The sequence below is a fragment of the Bufo gargarizans genome, chromosome 5, assembly GCF_014858855.1.
Source record: "Bufo gargarizans isolate SCDJY-AF-19 chromosome 5, ASM1485885v1, whole genome shotgun sequence".
Lineage (NCBI taxonomy): Eukaryota > Metazoa > Chordata > Amphibia > Anura > Bufonidae > Bufo > Bufo gargarizans.
The window spans coordinates 236,631,225-236,652,255 of NC_058084.1; the positions used below are offsets into that span (position 1 = coordinate 236,631,225).

Consider the following 21,031-nt stretch of genomic DNA (forward strand, 5'->3'; position numbering starts at 1 on the left):
TTCGAGGCTAATGTATTCTAAGTTTAAACTTTCTCAGCACATGCTATTAGCTGCTAGGATTCATACTGCATATGAATGGAGATCGGCGGAAGCTTTTAAGTGGTAGACAGAATCAACAAAATATTGCTTTATGAGAGACTTACAGCCATTCGCCAGGACACATCTGGGTCTTTTGAGAAGCTGTGAGAACCTTGGATGTCCTCCTCAAACTCGCTGAATGTACAACTTAGGCCTCATGCACACGAACGTTGTGTGCATCCGTGGCCGTTGTGCCGTTTTCCGTTTTTTTTTCGCGGACCCATTGACTTTCAATGGGTCCGTGGAAAAATCGGAAAATGCACCGTTTTGCAGCCGAGGCCGTGATCAGTGTATCCTGTCCGTCAAAAAAATAAGACCTGTCCTATTTTTTTCACGGACAACAGTTCACGGACCCATTCAAGTCAATGGGTCCGTGAAAGAACACGGATGCACACAAGATTGGCATCCGTGTCCGTGATCCGTGGCCGTAGGTTGCTTTCATACAGACGGATCCGAAGATCCGTCTGCATAAAAGCTTTTTCAGATCTAAGTTTTCACTTCGTGAAAACTCATATCCGACAGTATATTCTAACACAGAAGCGTTCTCATGGTGATGGGGACGCTTCTAGTTAGAATACACTACAAACTGTGTACAAGACAGCCCCCTGCTGCCTGGCAGCACCCGATCTCTTACAGGGGGCCGTGATCAGCACAATTAACCCCTTCAGGTGCGGCACCTGAAGGGGTTAATTGTACTATCATATCCCCCTGTAAGAGCTCAGGGCTGCCAGGCAGCAGGGGGCAGACCCCCCCTCCCCAGTTTGAATATCATTGGTGGCCAGTGCGGCCCCCCCCCTCCCTCTATTGTAATAATAGCTTGGTGGCCAGTGTGCGACCCCCCCTTCCTCCCTCTATTGTAATAAATCGTTGGTGGCCAGTGTGCACCCCCCATCGACCCCCCCCTCCCTCTATAGCAGTAACAACATTGGTGGCCCCCCCCCCCCCCCGATCATTGGTGGCAGCGGAGTTCCGATCGGAGTCCCAGTTTAATCGCTGGGGCTCCGATCGGTAACCATGGCAACCAGGATGCTACTGCAGTGGTTGCCATGGTTTCTTAGCAATAGTAGAAGATTCATAGTTACCGGCTTGCTGCTGCGATGTTCGTGTCCGGCCGGGAGCTCCACCTACTGGTAAGTGACAGGTCTGTGCGGCGCATTGCTAAAGAACTGTCACTTACCAGTAGGAGGAGCTCCCGGCCGGTCACAGACATCGCAGCAGCAAGCAGGTAAGTATGAATCTTCTACTATTGTACTATTGCTAAGTAACCATGGCAACCATGGCTGCAGTAGCTTCCTGGTTGCCATGGTTACCGATCGGAGCCCCAGCGATTAAACTGGGACTCCGATCGGAACTACGCTGCCACCAATGATCGGGGGGGGAGATGGGAGGCCGCACACTGCCATCAATGTTGTTACTGCTATAGAGGGAGGGGGGGCCGATGGGGGCGCACACTGTGCCACCAACGATTTATTACAATAGAGGGAGGGAGGGGGGGGGGGCGATGGGGGGGCGCACACTGTGCCACCAACGATTTATTACAATAGAGGGAGGAAGGGGGGGCCCGATGGGGGGCGCACACTGTGCCACCAACGATTTATTACAATAGAGGGAGGGAGAGGGGGGCCGCACTGGCCACCAATGATATTCAAACTGGGGAGGGGGGGGAATGTCTGCCCCCTGCTGCCTGGCAGCCCTGATCTCTTACAGGGGGATATGATAGTACAATTAACCCCTTCAGGTGCGGCACCTGTGGAGTTAATTGTGCTGATCACGGCCCCCTGTAAGAGATCGGGTGCTGCCAGGCAGCAGGGGGCAGTCATGTACACAGTTTTTCAGTATATTCTAACCTGAAGCGTCCCCATCACCATGGGAACGCCTCTGTGTTAGAATATACTGTCGGATCTGAGTTTCACGATGTAGCTCATATCCGACAGTATAGTCTAACAGAGGCGTTCCCATGGTGATGGGGACGCTTCAAGTTATGTTCGGGTGTCCGCCTGGCCGTGTGGAGGCAAGTGGATCCATCCAGACTTACAATGTAAGTCAATGGGGACGGATCCGTTTGAAGATGGCACACTGTGGCTCAATTTTCAAACGGATCCCTCCCCCATTGACTTTCAATGTAAAGTCTGGACGGATCCGTCTGAGGCTACTTTCACACTTAGACGGAGCCACCGTCTGCATTATATGAACGCAAGTGTGAAAGAAAAGGGACTCCTGACTTTACATTGAAAGTCAATGGGGACGGATCCGTTTGCAATTGTACCATATTGTGTCAATGTCAAACGGATCTGTCCCCATTGACTTGCATTGTAATTCAGGACGGATCCGTTTCATGTCCGTGGATCCTCCAAATCTCAAGGAAGACCCACGGACGAAAAAACAGTCACGGATCATGGACCTACGGACCCAGTTTTTGCGGACCGTGAAAATAAACTGTCGTGTGCATGAGGCCTTAGTATGACAATATAGATGCCAAATATTTAAGGCTACTTTCACACTAGCGTTGTTTGAATCCGGCGTTCAATTCAGACACCGGAACTGCCCGCCGGATACGGAAAAACGTGTGAAAAATGATTACATGTGAATCCTGATCAGGATTTCGATCACAATGGAAAAATGCATTGGAAAAAAACGGATCCGTCATTTTTGGACTTTAACTTTTTTTTTCCCTATTTTTCGGGTTTAACATGCAAAAGCTGGATCCGTTTTGACTGAACACACGGCGCCGGATCCGGCGTTAATGCAAGTCAATGGGAAAAAGGTTCAGGATTTTTGGCCGGAGGTAAAAATACTGCATGCTACGGTTTTCTGAAAAGCCTGATCAGTCAAAAAGACTGAACAGAAGACATCCTGATGCATCCTGAGGGACGGACTCTCCATTCAGAATGCATTAGTATCAGGCCTCTTTCACACTTGCGTTGTCCGGATCCGGCGTGTACTCCACTTGCCGGAATTACACGCCGGATCCGGAAAAACGCAAGTGTACTGAAAGCATTTGAAGACGGATCCGTCTTCAAAATGCTTTCAGTGTTACTATGGCACCCAGGACGCTATTAAAGTCCTGGTTGCCATAGTAGGAGTGGGGGAGCGGTATACTTACAGTCCGAGCGGCTCCCGGGGCGCTCCAGAGTGACGTCAGAGCGCCCCATGCGCATGGATGACGTGCCATGCGATCACGTCATCCATGCGCTTGGGGCGCCCTGACGTCACTCTGGAGCGCCCCGGGAGCCGAACGGACGGTAAGTATGCTGCTCCCCCGCTCCCCGCTACACTTTACCATGGCTGCCAGGACTTTAGCGTACCGGCAGCCATGGTAACCACTCTAAAAAAAGCTAAACGTCGGATCCGGCAATACCGCAGCATGCTGCGCTTTTTGCTCTGGCCAAAAATCCTGAAGACTTGCTGCAAGGCCGGATCCGGCAAAACGACGTTTAGCTTAAGGCCGGATCCGGATCAATGCCTTTCAATGGGCATTCATTCCGGATCCGGCCTTGCAGCAAGTCTTCAGGATTTTTGGCCAGAGCAAAAAGCGCAGCATGCTGCGGTATTTTTCCGGCCAAAAAACGTTCCGTTCCGGAACGGAAGACATCCTGATGCATCCTGAACGGATTTCCCTCCATTCAGAATGCATTAGGATAAAACTGATCAGGATTCTTCCGGCATAGAGCCCCGACGACGGAACTCTATGCCGGAAGACAAGAACGCAGGTGTGAAAGAGCCATAAAACTGATCAGTTCTTTTCCAGATTTGAGCCCCTATGACGGAACTCAGCGCCGGAAAAGAAAAACGCTAGTGTGAAAGTACCCTTAGGACACCTTGCTTGTATGTATTAAACTAAGGGTAATTTAGTGTATATAAAACTCTGTAAGCACTCAGACCACTAACCATACTTATTCGACATGATCTCCTCATGTTAATTTTCTTTTTCTTTTTATCACTGTTTTTGCTTGTTTTGATGGATATACTGATACTATCACCAAATGTACAAATTGCCTTGTATAAGATTTAATGATTTTGTACTTTATATATGCTACCTCATATCCATGATTTTTATTCTTATGAATAAATAAAATACTTTGAAACTTAAATAAGGTTCACCAATAATTTTTTTTATACCAAATTTTTTTTCCCCATCATGGCATTACAAGATCTTAAAATTTTCACATTAACAACGACTTCCGCCTCCTCCCAAATTTATTATAACCTGGACACGATGTGGTGCCAAATACTCTGACGGTGGTGCTGTTGGCATCATGAGTTGATGACATTATGACATCTTTTGTGTCTTGGTATTTTAGACAAAGCACCCCTTTATTATGCAATGCTCTGCTTTCACCAATTTGCAGTTATTGGCTTATAAGTGTTTTGGGAATGTGCTTTTGATTTTATTTTTTTTTTTTACTCCGACATGCCACAGGTTTTTTTTCCTCACACATTTTAAACAGGGGTAATACTTGCGTACCACTAGTCTACATACAGTTGGTATCCATAATTAAATAGTGTGTAAAGGAGATCCAACACAATCTTCCCAATGGTGGGGGGGTTGGGGGAATAGTCTGGGGGCAGCCTTTCTCCTCATAGATCCGGAACGATTGTGTCTATAAAGTCTCTGATTAACACAACTTATACATTTTGATGCTATATTTGGCACATTTTGTGGTGCAAATATGGACATCATCAATGACATTAATACATTTTTATGTCCTCAAAATTTGGCTTGGTCATTGTATTACTGTACGATGGACAGAAAAAGTAGTCTCTTACTGTGGGTTTTTCAGTGAGGCCTATGTTGAGGATGAATCCCTAGCATTCCACTGCTCTCAGTGGGATGCCACCTGTACGGCTTGGCCAATATAAATTGCTGAATGAAGAAACTGGTTTAGGTCCACCATTAGATGAACCAATTTGTCCCTAAAAAGAAATATTCTGTCTGCACAGATTCCTCCAAAATCAAGATTTCTATTCTATCAGTAGATGAGGAGGCTTTGCCTAGATCAGACGCAACCATGGAGTATGTCTCTTCAGTGGCATTTTCTCACTACCATTTAGTTTTTAGTTATGTTTGTGTTATTTATATACATAGCTCTGTAACTGCCAATGATACCAATTTATAAAAGCCAGTCTTTTGGTTACAATGTTGACCATGTATTCTGTAATATAAACGTTCTTAGATTGTTATGTGCGTGATTAACCGCCCTTAGCCCACCCACTCTATGGGAAAACTGTCTCACATGAAACAGAACCCTGCTGCAAAAAAACGGTTGGGGACCACTGCCCTAAAGGACTGATACTGGTGCCACAGACTGATGCCGACACACTAATAATGCAATGGATTGACATTGATGAACTGACAAGATAATGGACTTTCACTGATAGACTAACAACTGTCTTAACGTATTGACGTATTCACACAAACTACTCACCACAAACTGATGATGCTGGCATGCCAACGTGATGGATTGACGCTGCCAAACTGACACAAACTAACAACTGATGCTGACACAGTATCTAAGGGTACTTGCACACTTGCGGCTGCCGGATCTGTTAAAACATATGCAAACTGATGGCATTTGTCAAACGGATGAATGCATTGGAATGCCAGATCAGTCTCCCCGGAGTCATCCGGAAAAACGGATCCAGATTTTTTATTTTTTTTTCAAATTTTTTGCGGTCTGAGCATGTGCAGACCGCAATGCCGGAACACTCAGGGCCGATCCGGCATTATTGTATTTCAATAGGAAAAAATGTCGGATCTGGCATTCCGGCAAGAGTTCCGTAATTTTGGGTGGAGATAAAACGGCAGCATGCTGCGGTATCATCTCAGTCCTGAAAAGGCAAAAAGACTGAACTGAAGACATCCTGAACGGATTGCGCTCTATTCAGAATGCATTAGGATAAAACTGATCCGTTCTTTTCCGATATTGAGCCCCTAGGACGGAACTCAGTGCCGAAAAAGAATAACGCTACTGTGAAAGTACCCTAACACAACGGATTAAAGAGGATGCACTACCTAATACTTCAAACTTTTTTTTTGTGATTTATGACAGAATTTTTATTTTATTTTCTTATACAGTGGAAGGTGGTGGGGGTCAGACAGTGTGGACACATGGGAGGCAATTGAAGGTAATCATGGGGTTTAAGGTGTTTTTCGCATTGAGGGGACATCCCAGCACAGGTTCTAATCTCCACTGCTTTACTACAGCATTTGAGGAAATCAGAGCCAAACACAGAGATTCCAGTCTGCCTAGCTACTGTACAGAAATGTATTTGGTGGTTTTGTACAGACCCACCAATCACAATGATCACCAGCAAGATCTGCTACAATTGGCCGTTTGCCAGTCACAAGGGAGCCTCAGCTGTCAGGAACAGTCGATTTCCTGTTCCAAAGCTACCAACAGTTAACTCAGAGAGATATACCTTTAACTGTACGTTGTGGGTTCGCCCTCAAAAAAGGTACCTAACCTTTTGTAGAAGTTTATTTAAAAAACTTCCCTATTTTTGTAATATATATATTTTTTTTTTTTTTTTACTGTTTTACAGACAAAATAGGCACCTGAAATTCAGCATTTCTACAGGGCTTTGGAATCTGTACAGCTGACATGTATGCGTACCATATGACATGTATGGTGTATAGGTTCCCCAGTACTGCAGGCATAGAGACCACAGTGAGCTCTGTATGGAAGCACACATGGCTGCTCATGCCTGTCAAAAGATCTTAAGCCAGAGAAAAAACAAAAAGTCGGCACTACCTAATACAGCACAGAATGCAGGATTCACTAAAGAACTCCAGAGACTTAGGTTCTTCACATATCGAGTGGTTCTCAGCAACACAGTCTCATTCAATCCGTACTACAAGAGTGTCAAATGTGGCGCTTAGCACTCGTAAAACTGGCTATCTATTCATAGCCAACAAAATAAGTCTTACAGAGGGTGCAGCATGCGGCAGGGCCGATGCGATAGGTGTTTTGAGTCACTACACTTTTTTGGACTTATGACGTGAGGACACCAGCGCACGTAACACAGTTGCAAGAAAAAGTATGTGAACCCTTTGAAATAATATGGATTTCTGCACAAATTGGTCATAAAATGTGATCTGATCTTCATCTAAGTCCCAACAATAGACAATCACAGTCTGCTTAAAACTAACAACACACAAAGAATTAAATGTTACCATGTTTTTATTGAACACACCATGTAAACATTCACAGTGCAGGTGGAAAAAGTATGTGAACCCTTGGATTTAATAACCGATTGAACCTCCTTTGGCAGCAATAACTTCAACCAAATGTTTCCTGTATTCGCAGATCAGACGTACACAACGGTCAGGAGTAATTCTTGACCATTCCTCTTTACAGAACTGTTTCAGTTCAGCAATACTCTTGGCAAGTCTGGTGTGAATCGCTTTCTTGAGGTCATGCCACAGCATCTCAGCAAAATGTCTTGATAAACTTGGGAATTAATTTTTCCTTCGATGACAGCAATCCATCCACGCCCTGACGCAGCAAAGTAGCCCCAAACCATGATGCCCCCACCACCATAATTCACAGTTGGGATGAGGTTTCCATGTTGGTGTGCTGTGCCACTTTTTCTCCACACATAGTGTGTGTTTCTTCCAAATAACTCAACTTTAGTTTCATCTGTCACAGAATATTTTGCCAGTACTGCTGTGGAACATCCAGGTGCTCTTGTGCAAACTGTAAATGTGCGGCAATGTTTTTTTTGGACAGCAGTGGCTTCCTCTGTGGTATCCTCCTATGAAATACATTCTTGTTTAGTGTTTTACGTATCATAGATTCGCTAACAGGGATGTTAGCATATGCCAGAGACTTTTGTTAGTCTTTAGATGACACTCTAGGATTCTTCTTCACCTCAATGAGCAGTCTGCGCTGTGCTCTTGCAGTCATCTTTACAGGACGGCCACTTCTAGGGAGAGTAGCCGCAGTGCTGAACTTTCTCCATTTATAGACAATTTGTCTTACCGTGGACTGATGAACAGCAAGGCTTTTGGAGATACTTTTATAATCCTTTCCAGCTTTATGCAAGTCAACAATTCTTAATCGTAGGTCTTCTGAGAGCTCTTTTGTGCGAGGCATCATTCACATCAGGCAATGCTTCTTGTGAAAAGCAAACCCAGAACTGGCGTGTGTTTTTTTATAGGGCAGAGCAGCTGTAACCTACACCTCCCATCTCATCTCATTGATTGGACTCCAGTTGGCTGACACCTCACTCCAATTAGCTCTTGGAGAGGTCATTAGTCTAGTTCACATACTTTTTCCACCTACACTGTGAATGTTTACATGGTGTGTTCAATAAAAACATGGTAACATTTAATTCTTTGTGCATTATTAGTTTAAGCAGACTGATTGTCTATAGTTGTGACTTAGATGAAGATCAGATCACATTTTATCACCAATTTGTGCAGAAATCCATATAACTCCATAGGGTTCACATACTTTTTCTATATGGATCACTGGTGCCATCACCATAGTTACAATGCACATATGATTACAAATACACACAAATCAAATCCCACAAAAGTAATGATTCGAGTTACAAAAACATACCAAGAGTCTTCTTATCATTGAGACCCGATGGTCCCATAGCATTAGAATGAATAATCCAGCCAGCTTCCTTCTTAACAAAACCCTTTGACAATCATCCCCTCTTAAAAGGTATCTGAACATGTTCAATTTACACAAATGTCAACTCTCTGGAGACCCTTTTATGAATATGTTTCACATGCTCTATTAATTGTGGTAACCTTTTTCAAAACCAACAGAATTAGGCTACTTTCACACGTTTGACCGGATCCGTTCTGAACGGATCCTATCATATTAATGCAGACGGAGGCTCCGTTCAGTACGGATCCGTCTGCATTAATAACTTAGAAAAATTTCTAAGTGCGAAAGTAGCCTGAGCGGATCCGTTCAGACTTTCAATGTAAAGTCAATGGGGGACGGATCCGCTTGAAGATTGAGCCATATGGTGTCATCTTCAAGCGGATCCGTACCCATTGACTTACATTGTAAGTCTGGACGGATCCGCACGGCCAGGCGGACATCTGAACGCTGCAAGCAGCGTTCAGCTGTCCGCCTGGCCGTGCGGAGGCGAGCGGAGCGGAGGCTGAACGCCGCCAGACTGATGCAGTCTGAGCGGATCCGCATCCATTCAGACTGCATCAGGGCTGGACGGAAGCGTTCTGCTCCGCTCGTGAGCTCCTTCAAACGGAGCTCACGAGCGGACAGCAGAACGCTCGTGTGAAAGTAGCCTTAAAATGCTCCCTAACCTGTTCAAAGAGGCACCTGATAGTTTTGCCTATATAGAAAAACCCACAAGGGCAAGCCACCATATACACTACAAGCTATATCCCTCAAATATTCACCGTGCACAGATATCCTCACTCCATAGGCCTGAAGAAGAGTAGTGACACGAAACAGTCATCGTCTCGACCTTGCCGCATGTTGCTTCCTCTGTGCGCCTTCAAGTTTGATGCGAAGAATAAAGAAACAGTTTTACGAGTGGCGAGTGCCAAATGTGCCTCTCTTTTATTGTGCTGCTCCTGCCTGTGCCTTTCCAGCTCTGCACTCTGCAAGTCTATACACTGCATACATGTCAGCAGTGTACTGGTGTATGGATTCCCAAATGCTATAGACACCCCGGACTTGGGGTGCATGTTTTGACTAAAAAATTGTTAAAAAATATAGAAAAAGGAATTTACTAAAACTTTAGCTTATGAGCATTAAGAATATTTTTAAATAAAAGTTGTTCAAAAGGTTATGTACCATTTAAGAGCGCAGTTTTTTTTTTTCATCTCTGCATTTCAAATAACTTCAGCATTTTTTTTTCAGTCATCATATCATGTCTTTTTTCTGTAATTTAAATGGCATTTTGGAGTACATATAAAATAATGTTAAACTTTTAAAATTTAGGGTTGGGGAATTTACTGGTGGGAAAAAACCCCAGCAATTCTTCTACTATTATTATGGGGGCGAGTTGGATTACGGCTATACAATATTATATATATTTTTTTTGTATTTGTAGTATTGCACAATAAGGCCCCTTTCACACTGGCGAGATTTCCGCGCGGGTGCAATGCATCAGGTGAATGCATTGCACCCGCACTGAATCCGGACCCATTCATTTCTATGGGGTTGTGCACATGAGCAGTGATTTTCACGCATCACTTGTGCGTTGCGTGAAAAACGCAGCATGCTCTATTTTGTGCGTTTTTTACGCAACGCAAGCCCAATAGAAGTGAATGGGGCTGCGTGAAAATCGCAAGCAAGTGCGGATGCGGTGTGATTTTCACGCACGGTTTCTAGGAGACGATCGGGATGGGGACCCGATTGCATTCTTAATACAGAATGCTTAGTAAAATAGGGCTGGAGGGGTTAAAAAAAAATATAACAATACTTTAACTCTTTAATCCACTTGTTCGCGCAGCCCAGCTTCTCTTCTGCCTTCATCTGTGAGGAAAAAGGACCATGGTGATGGATCATGCGATGGACCATGTAATGACGTAATCAAAAGGTCCTTTACCCAGCTCCTGAAGAAATAAGACAGAAGAGAAGCCGGGCTGTGCGAACAAGTGGATTAAGGCGAGTTAAATAAATCAAATAAAAAATTTAACCCCTCCAGCCCCAATTTACTAAACATTCTGTATTCAGAAAGTATTATTTTCCCTTATGACTTGAACTGTGAAGAAGTTCGGGTTTGGGTACCAAACATGCCAGTTTTTCTCATGCGCGTGCAAAACACATTAAAACATTTTAAAAATCGCGCATTTTCCCGCGATGCACCCGCGTCTTAGGCTAGGTCTACACGACGACATTTGTTGCGCGACATTTTGTTGCACCAATGTCGCGCGACAATTTTTATAATGGCAGTCTATGGTGTCGCACTGCAACATGCGACTGCGACGCGACAGTCGCAAAAAATCCATTCAAGATGGATTTTTCTGCGACTGTCGCGTCGCAGTCACAACATGTCGCATGTTGCAGTGCGACACCATAGACTGCCATTATAAAAATTGTCGCGCGACATTAGTGCAACAAAATGTCGCGCGACAACTGTTGCGCCCTATCTGTCGCGTGACTTTTTGTCGCGCGACAAATGTCGTCGTGTAGACCTAGCCTTATCCGGGCCAAAAGCATGACGCCCGTGTGAAAGAGGCCTAAGACTGTGTTGCTGCGTTCAAAGACATTTCTAATTTTCTGTTGACTGAGCTGTATGCTTATTTTTCGTGGCACAACACAATTTTCACTGGCACCATTTTGGGGGTACACAATCTTTTGATCTATTTATTCCATTTATTTCTGTGAGGAAGAGGGATGAACAGAAAACAGCAATTCTGGAATTTTTATAGTGTTAACCACTTGTGTTAAATGTATTCATACGAATGTGGTGATAAAAATTGTTCATAGAGATAAATTACTTTCTATTTGAATGGCCAAATTTTATTTCGATTTTTTTGGTAAAACCCTTTTAACCACATTCTCTTAGATCCACTAGGAGACTTGTACAACTCATACAAATCCAAAATATGACATTTAGAAAGCATGTAAATGAACTTGTGGAAAAGATCAGAATTGCAAAGCTTACCTCAAATTCAAATTTGGAGCTTCCAAAATTAATTCTTTGCTTCTGCCAAAAATTATCCGGCTTTATGATTAGTGCAATGTGAATAAAACAAGGAAATGATTCTTGCAAAATCTTCAGTAAAGGCTTAATTGAGTCCCACTTAGAGCCACGCATATCTACAATTACTGTAAAACCACGCTTGCAAACTTCCTCGCTGCAGGTAAAAGAAAAAAACAAAAAGCATGAAAACTTGTTAAAGTGTAACTGTCATGTTTTCATTAAAAAAAATACTTTTTAGCATATGTTACTGCTGCAGTAGTATTATGCATAAATAAATCTTTAGTTTCTTCAAATACCACTGTTTTCCTTGAGTATTTCTATTAGTTAAAGGGGTTCTGCACTTTGTTTTAACTGATGATCTATCCTCTGGATCCTATCCGACACCCGGGACCCCCGCCGATAAGCTGTTTGAGAAGGCAGCGGCTCCCCAGCAGCGCCGCGGCCTTCTCACTATTTACGGCAGGGCAAGTGAGGTCACGACTAGTATCAACTAGCGTGGGCGGGGTCAAGCTCCATTCAAGTGAACAGAGCTTAGCCCCGCTCACGCTAGTTGATACTAGTCGCGACGTCACTCGGCCAGCGGTAAACAGTGAAAAGGCCGCGGCGCTAATGCCAACGCCGCTGCCTTATCAAACAGCTGATCGGTGGGGGTCCCAGGTGTCGGACCCCCACCAATCAGAAGCTGATGATCTATCCTCTGGATAGTGCAGAAACCCTTTAAGGCTGTTTAAACAATTACAATATGAGGACCTTCTCAAAATGGCTCCTCTGCGGCCAAAACTGCTTTCCCTCACTTCACATACACACTTGCTTTAGACAGCAGCTCCCTGCCAGCGAATCAGATTGGATTACTGAGAGACACGCCTCCTCACTCTGAAGCCTAATGCAGGCATGCAACGTGACCACCCCTCTGTCTTATGTTTATACTAAAAGGAAGACAGAAAAGCCATAGCAACGGTCTTTTAAGGGACCAGTGGAAAGGGACAGGGGACATTAATGAAAGCTATTATAAGGAAATTACAGACCTTTTGACAATCATTGACATACTAACTCATGTATACATGCCTAGTAGCAAATAAAAAAAAAAATATAAAAAAAAATATATATGACCGTTACACTTCAGGTTCAACTTAGTTATAAAAAAAATAAAAATACAATACATTCTTTTATTAACCACTTCACAACTTTAATGGTTTATTGCTTGGTCATGCAACTTGGCACACAAATGAATTTTATCTCTTTTTTCTTCTCACAAATACAGCTTTCTTTTGGTGGTATTTAATGACTGCTAAGATTTTTCGTTTTCCCGATAATCAAAATAGGCCGCAATTTTCAAAAAAAAAGTATTTTTTAATTTCTCTGGTTAAATTGTTCAAATATAATTACATTTCTATACAAGTTTGTGTCAGAATTTATTGTGCTACATGTCTTTGATAAAAAAAAAAGAATCCAATAAGTGTATAATTATTGGTTTGCGCAAAAGTTATAGCGTTTACAAACTATGGTACAAAAATGTGAATTTCCGCATTTTGAAGCAGCTTTGACTTTCTGAGCACCTGTCATGTTTCTTGAGGTGCTAGAATGCCAGGATAGTATAAATACCCCCCAAATGACCCCATTTTAGAAAGAAGACACCCCAAAGTATTCGCGAGTTCATGAAGGATTTTTTTTTTCACAAGTTAGCGGAAAATTACACTTTCTGAGAAAAATAAAATAAAGTTTCCATTTCTGCTAACTTCTGGCAAAAAATAAAATAATAATCTCCCACGGACTCACTATGCCCCTCAGTGAATACCCTGGGGTGTCTACTTTCTGAAATGGGGTCATTTGTGGGGTGTGTTTACTGTTCTGGCATTTTGGGCGGGGCTAAATTGTGAGCAACCCTGTAAAGCCTAAAGGTACTCGTTGGACTTTCGGCCCCTTTACGCACCTAGGCTGCAAAAAAGTGTCACACATGTGGTATCTCCGTATTCAGAAGAAGTAGGGCAATGTGTTTTGGGGTGTATTTTTAAATATACCCGTGCCGGGTGAGAGAAATATCTCTGTATAGTGCCAACTTTGTATAATTATTTTTTTTTTTTAAGAGATATTTCTCACACACAGTATGGGTATATGTAAAAATACACCCCAAAAAACATTGCCCTACTTCTCCTGAGTACGGCGATACCACATGTGTGACATTTTTTTGCAGCCTAGGTGCACAAAAGAGCCCAAATTCCAATTAGTACCTATAGGAATTTACAGGGCATTTTTTTACGCATTTGGATTCCAAACTACTTCTCACGCTTTAGGGCCCCTAAAATGCCAGGGCAGTATAAATACCCCACAAGTGACCCCATTTTGGAAAGAAGACACCCCAAGGTATTCCGTGAAGGGCATGGCGAGTTCCTAGAATTTTTTCTTTTTTTTGGCACAAGTTAGCGGAAAATGTTTTTTTTTATTTTGTTTTTCCTTACAAAAAGTCTCATATTCCACTAACTTGTGACAAAAAATGTAATTTTACATGAACTCGCCATGCCCCTCATGAAATACCTTGGGGTGTCTTTTTTCCAAAATGAGGTCACTTATGGGGTATTTATACTGCCCTGGCATTTTAGGGGACCTAAAGCGTGAGAAGTAGTTTGGAATCCAAATGTGTAAAAAATGCCCTGTGAAATCCTAAAGGTATTCATTGGAATTTGGGCCCCTTTGCGCACCTAGGCTGCAAAAAAGTGTCACACATGTGGTATCACCATACCCAGAAGAAGTAGGGCAATGTGAAATTGTTCCCCCCCCCCCCCCACACACACAAAGTCTCCCTTTCCGCTAACTTGGGACAAAAAGTTCAATCTTTCATGGACTCAATATGCCCCTCAGCGAATACCTTGGGGTGTCTTCTTTCCAAACTGGGGTCATTTGTGGGGTTTTCGTTCTGCCCTGGCATTTAAGGGTCTCCACAATCATTACATGTATGGCCAACATTAGGAGTTTCTGCTATTCTCCTTATATTGAGCATACGGGTAATGAGATTTTTATTTTTCGTTCAGCCTCTGGGCTGAAAGAAAAAATGAACGGCACAGATTTCTTCATTCGCATCGATAAATGTGGATGAAAAAATCTCTGCCCAAAAAATGTGCAAGAGGGGAAAGGCGTCTGCCAGGACATAGGATTTTTTTTTTTTAACAAATGTTTGCCAAAGAATATGAACACCGCCCCTCAGCTCAAAACCTCGGCAAATGTATCTTTTTTACTGCAGAGGAGAAATCTCCTCTTGTAGCGCCGCATACACCGACTTTGTGTAATCAGACAGCAGCGCAAAGCTTCTGTCAGAATGCACATCAGTGCTGCAGCTGGTCGGTTGGTCCACCTAGAAGGTTAAAAAAAAAAAAAAAAACAGGCCGCAACGCAATAAATTTATTAACATGAACTTGATAATAACATTTGAACAGAACATTAACTTTTATAAACTTTATTGAACTTTTGGAACAGAACATTAACTTTTTGGCTTACCGGTGTTTTTTTTTTCTTTTGTTGCAAAGCGCCCAGAGATGTGGCGAAGTACATTATGCACTTTGAAAGAAGAGGTTTGCAGCAGCTGTGAGTGAAATGGCCCTAAGAGCCCTGTGTGCCTATCCTGTCTGACGCAATCCCTATGCTAAGTGTACCTGTGTTTGGTACTTCCGGAAACACTCCCCTAATCATAGGGCACGGTGGTCAGGGCAGTCAGGACAGAAATAGCGGGTGTCACGCCTTATTCCACTCCTGCTACAGACACGACATTTTTTTCGGGGTGGCGGTTGGTTTGAGGTACTAGCAACGACATTGGGGAAATGTCGCTCGTGTAGACGCCTCACTACACTGGTGGTTGGGGCCACAGAACCTGCTGGATACAGGAGGTTCTCAATGATCTCTTCCTTAAATTTGAGGAAAGGATCTTGGTCTCCCAGCCTTACTGTAGAGAACAAAACTATTATACAGAGCCAATTGAATTAAATATACAGACACCTTCTTATACCAGCGTGTGGTTCTGCGGGAAAGTAAATAGGGAGCCAACATCTGGTCATTGAAGTCCACCCCTCCCATGAGCAAATTATAGTCGTGGACCAAGAGGGGCTTTTCAATGACTCCGGTTGCTCGTTCAATTTGGATTGTCGTGTCTGCGTGAATGGAGGAGAGCATGTAAACGTCACGCTTGTCTCTCCATTTCACCGCGAGCAGTTCTTCCTCTCTCTCTCCCCCCCCCCCCCCTTGCTAAACAGGTGGTAACGAGCCATTGGGGGAAGCCCCGGCGACTAGGTCGCGTGGTGCCACAGCAGCCAATCTGTTCTAAAAACAAATGCCTGAAGAGGGGCACACTTCTGTAAAAACAGGCCGCAACGCAATAAATTTATTAACATAAACTTTTATAAACTTTATATAACATTTGAAACAGAACATTAACTTTTTTGCTTACCTGTGATTTTATTTTATTTTTTACCTTAATAGGACAAACCTCTACTTCTCCGTGGGACAATGTGCAAAGCGCAAATCGCCCAGAGATGTGGCGAAGTACATTATGCACTTTGTCCCAGGTGAAAGGAGAGGTTTGTGTCAGCTCTGTGTGAAAGGGCCCAAAGACCCCTGTGCGCCTGTCCTGTGTCACGCAATCCCTACACTAATAGTGTACCTGTGTGTGGTACTTGCGGAAACACTTCCCTATGAATAGGGCAGGCTGGTCAGGACAAAAAAAGGTGGTGTCACGCCTTATTCCACCCCTGCTACAGACACAACATCTTTTTCTTGGGGAACGCTGAGTTGGGGTACCAGGATAGACACTCGGGAAGTGTCTGCCATGTAGCCGGCTAACTACATCAGGGACTTGGGGCACGGACCCTCCTGGATACAGGAGTTCCGAAATTATCTCTTCCTGGAATTTTAGGAAGGATCCTGTTCTCCCAGCCTTACTGTAGAGAACAAAACTATTATACAGAGCCAATTGAATTAAATAAACAGACACCCTCTTATACCAGCGTCTGGTGCGGCGGGACACCAATTAGGGAGCCAACATCTGGTCATTGAAGTCCACCCCTCCCATGTGAAGGTTATAGTCGCGGATAGAGAGGGGTTTCTCAATGACTCTAGTTGCCCTTTCAATTTGTACTGTCGTGTCTGCGTGAATGGTGGACAGAAGGTAAACATCCCTCTTGTCCTTCCACTTCACCACAAGCAGTTCTTGGTCACACAAGGCAGCCCTCTCCCCCCTTGCAAGACGGGTGGTAACGAGCCGTTGGGGGAAGCCCCGGCGACTAGGTCGCGAGGTGCCACAGCATTGAATTCCGACTAGATGTAAGTGCCAAAAGAGGGCCACGCTTGAGTAAAAATTGTCCACGTATAAGTGGTACCCCTTGTGGAGTAACGGTGACACCAAGTCCCAGACAATCTTGCCACTGCTCCCCAGGTAGTCAAGACATCCGACCGGCTCCAGTTTTGAGTCTTTTCCCTCATAGACCCTAAAACGATATGTATAGCCTCTGGCCCTTTCACAGAGCTTATACAGTTTGACCCCATACCGGGCACGCTTGCTGGGTATGTACTGTTTGATGCCAAGGCGCCCGGTAAAATGTACTAGGGACTCGTCTATGCATATGTTCTGCAAAGATCTGCAAATCTGGATGACAAATTGTCTATGAGGGGCCGAATTTTGTGGAGCCGGTCATAAGCAGGGTGGCCTCTTGCATGACAGGTTTTATTGTCAATAAAATGCATAAAGCGCATGATGGCCTCAAAACGTGCCCTGGACATAGCAGCACAGAACATGGGCATGTAATGTATTGGGTCTTTAGACCAATAGGACCGCAATATACATTTTTTTTGTTAGACCCATGCTGAGGTGAAGGCACAAAAATATTTTACATTCGGAAACTGTGACTGGTTTCCACCAGAAAGGCTGGGCATAGAAGCTTTCCGGATTGGCGGTAATATACTGTGTGGCGTAGTGGTTGGTTTCTGCCACAACTAAGTCATAGAGATCCGCGGTGAAGAACAGCTAAAAAAAACTCTAGGGCTGATCCTAAATGAGCTGTCTCCACGCGAACTCTAGACTGGGCGGTGAAAGGGGTCTATACGGTGTGGCGGAAGCAGGGGAGTGCCAAGCTGGGTTTGCCAGCACCTCTGGGAGACTAAGGGCTCTACGGGCCTGTGAACGTGGTGGCTGCGACAGGGGAGTAACTGCACGTGCCACCGTACCAGCTTGAACTGCTCTTCTGGTGCTCGCCACTTCACCAGGGAATACAGCAGTGCTGGTAGAAGGTCCAGGATGTGCTGCGCTGCTGGTGTATGCCGCACCATAAAAAAGATCAGCGCTAGCACCACACTGCTGCAAATGAGGTTCATCACACGGGGTATGCAGAACACTGACATGGGATCGGGTACACCTGACCGTAGCAGGGACCTCAACCTCGTCATCTTCGCTAGCGGTTAGAGTGCCACTGCTGTCTACAGGTTCATATTCTGAACCACTGGATTCAGCGGGTGAGGTGTCCCCATCGCTTTCATCCATCACGGCCAGAATCCTGTAGGCCTCTTCAGCGGGATACCCCTTATTTAACATTTTGGGCTCACTAAATTTAGGGAGTATTCCTCCAAGACTACCTAGGAAAAAGAGCAAACCTGCCTAGTAAAAAGGAGTGCTTGCGAAGTAAAGCTGTAATCGCTAATAAAGAGCCAGAAAGCTCAATAGTGATCTTTATAGCGCCGCAGCTCTTTTACTGCGTTTTTGCAGTGATCAGAAAAAAAAAAAAAAATTATGTGACTGTGGTGGGGCGGACTGAACGCAAGTGTGCGCACAAGATCAGTCCTGATCGGGCGAACACTGCATTTTTTGTAGAGCCTAAAGTGACCCTAATGTATTTATAGAGATCTGATTGCGATCAGTCTTGATCACTTACAGATACTATATAGTACTAGTGCTGATTAGCGACAGCGATGACGCTAATCAGCGACTAATCAGTCACTACGGTGCTGTGGGCTGGGCGCTAACTACCTAACAAGTAGCTAAGTAACTAGCGGTGATAAGGGATCCTTACAGGAGGGTGATCAATGACAGGGGGTGATCAGGGGTTAATAAGTGACAGGGGGGGTGTAATGTGTGTATGTGTGGGGATTGGTGCTACTTACAGAGCTGCCTGTGTCCTCTGGTGGTCGATCCAAGCAAAAGGGACCACCAGAGGACCAGGTAACAGGTATATCAGACACTATTTACAAAATAGCGTCTGACATACCTCTTTGATTGGATCTTTTAAAAATCTACAGCATGCCAGCCAATGATCGCTGCCGGCAGGCTGTAGATTAACTTCTGAACTGCGCGCTCCTGTGAGTGCGCGTTCACAGGAAAACTTGGCTCACACGAGATAACGCCAATAGGCGTCGCTGAGCCTATGACTGCAGCCGCCCGGACACCTATCGGCGTTAGGTGTGCGGCAAGCGGTTAAATAGCGAAATGTGGACTTCTAACATATACAGAATGGCTGGCAGAATAACTGGTACTCATTTACCATCACTGGATGACATCTTTACTGCTCGCTGCAGCAACAGGGCAAAAATTATCTGCGGGGATACAACTCACCCCGGCCACAGCCTTTTCATTCCCCTACCCTCTGGTAGGCGTCTTAGAGCCCTACATGCCCGCACCACTAGGCTGAAGAACAGCTTTTACCCCAAAGCAATCAGTCTCCTAAATGCTCAGAGATTATTGCCCCTTCCTAGGATAAAAACTACCACAGACTGAAAGTGACTGCTGCATTCATGACCCCATGATGACCTCTTGTCTGCAGTGGTGTCTGAATCAGTGTGTGTGTGTGTGTGTGTGTGTGTGTATATATATAATATATTATATATATATATATATATATATATATATATACACAGTGGAGGAAATAATTATTTGACCCCTCACTGATTTTGTAAGTTTGTCCAATGACAAAGAAATGAAAAGTCTCAGAACAGTATCATTTCAATGGTAGGTTTATTGTAACAGTGGCAGATAGCACATCAAAAGGAAAATCGAAAAAATAACTTTAAATAAAAGATAGCAACTGATTTGCATTTCATTGAGTGAAATAAGTATTTGAACCCCTACCAACCATTAAGAGTTCTGGCTCCCACAGAGTGGTTAGACACTTCTACTCAATTAGTCACCCTCATTAAGGACACCTGTCTTAACTAGTCACCTGTATAAAAGACACCTGTCCACAGAATCAATCAATCAAGCAGACTCCAAACTCTCCAACATGGGAAAGACCAAAGAGCTGTCCAAGGATGTCAGAGACAAAATTGTAGACCTGCACAAGGCTGGAATGGGCTACAAAACCATTAGCAAGAAGCTGGGAGAGAAGGTGACAACTGTTGGTGCGATTGTTCGAAAATGGAAGGAGCACAAAATGACCATCAATCGACCTCGCTCTGGGGCTCCACGCAAGATCTCACCTCGTGGGGTGTCAATGGTTCTGAGAAAGGTGAAAAAGCATCCTAGAACTACACGGGAGGAGTTAGTTAATGACCTCAAATTAGCAGGGACCACAGTCACCAAGAAAACCATTGGAAACACATTACACCGCAATGGATTAAAATCCTGCAGGGCTCGCAAGGTCCCCCTGCTCAGGAAGGCACATGTGCAGGCCCGTCTGAAGTTTGCCAATGAACACCTGAATGATTCAGAGAGTGACTGGGAGAAGGTGCTGTGGTCTGATGAGACCAAAATAGAGCTCTTTGGCATTAACTCAACTCGCTGTGTTTGGAGGAAGAAAAATGCTGCCTATGACCCCCAAAACACCGTCCCCACCGTCAAGCATGGGGGTGGAAACATTTTGCTTTGGGGGTGTTTTTCTGCTAAGGGCACAGGACAACTTATTCGCATAAACGGGAAAATGGACGGAGCCATGTATCGTGAAATCCTGAGCGACAACCTCCTTCCCTCTGCCAGGAAACTGAAAATGGGTCGTGGATGGGTGTTCCAGCACGACAATGACCCAAAACATACAGCAAAGGCAACAAAGGAGTGGCTCAAGAAGAAGCACATTAAGGTCATGGAGTGGCCTAGTCAGTCTCCGGACCTTAATCCAATCGAAAACCTATGGAGGGAGCTCAAGCTCAGAGTTGCACAGAGACAGCCTCGAAACCATAGGGATTTAGAGATGATCTGCAAAGAGGAGTGGACCAACATTCCTCCTAAAATGTGCGCAAACTTGGTCATCAATTACAAGAAACGTTTGACCTCTGTGCTTGCAAACAAGGGTTTTTCCACCAAGTATTAAGTCTTTTTTTGTTAGAGGGTTCAAATACTTATTTCACTCAA

General features: G+C 44.3%; 1 protein-coding gene across 4 annotated transcripts in view; it reads right to left on the bottom strand.

Moving 5' to 3' along the window:
* The window catches only part of TRIO (trio Rho guanine nucleotide exchange factor), a 584,493-nt gene that overhangs the window by 468,407 nt on the left and 95,055 nt on the right, over positions 1–21,031 (bottom strand). For all 4 annotated transcript variants that reach the window (XM_044293534.1, XM_044293537.1, XM_044293535.1 and 1 more), the window contains exon 4: positions 11,683–11,875. In XM_044293534.1, the coding sequence (XP_044149469.1) occupies positions 11,683–11,875 (193 nt within the window). The remainder of the gene's footprint in view (positions 1–11,682; positions 11,876–21,031) is intronic.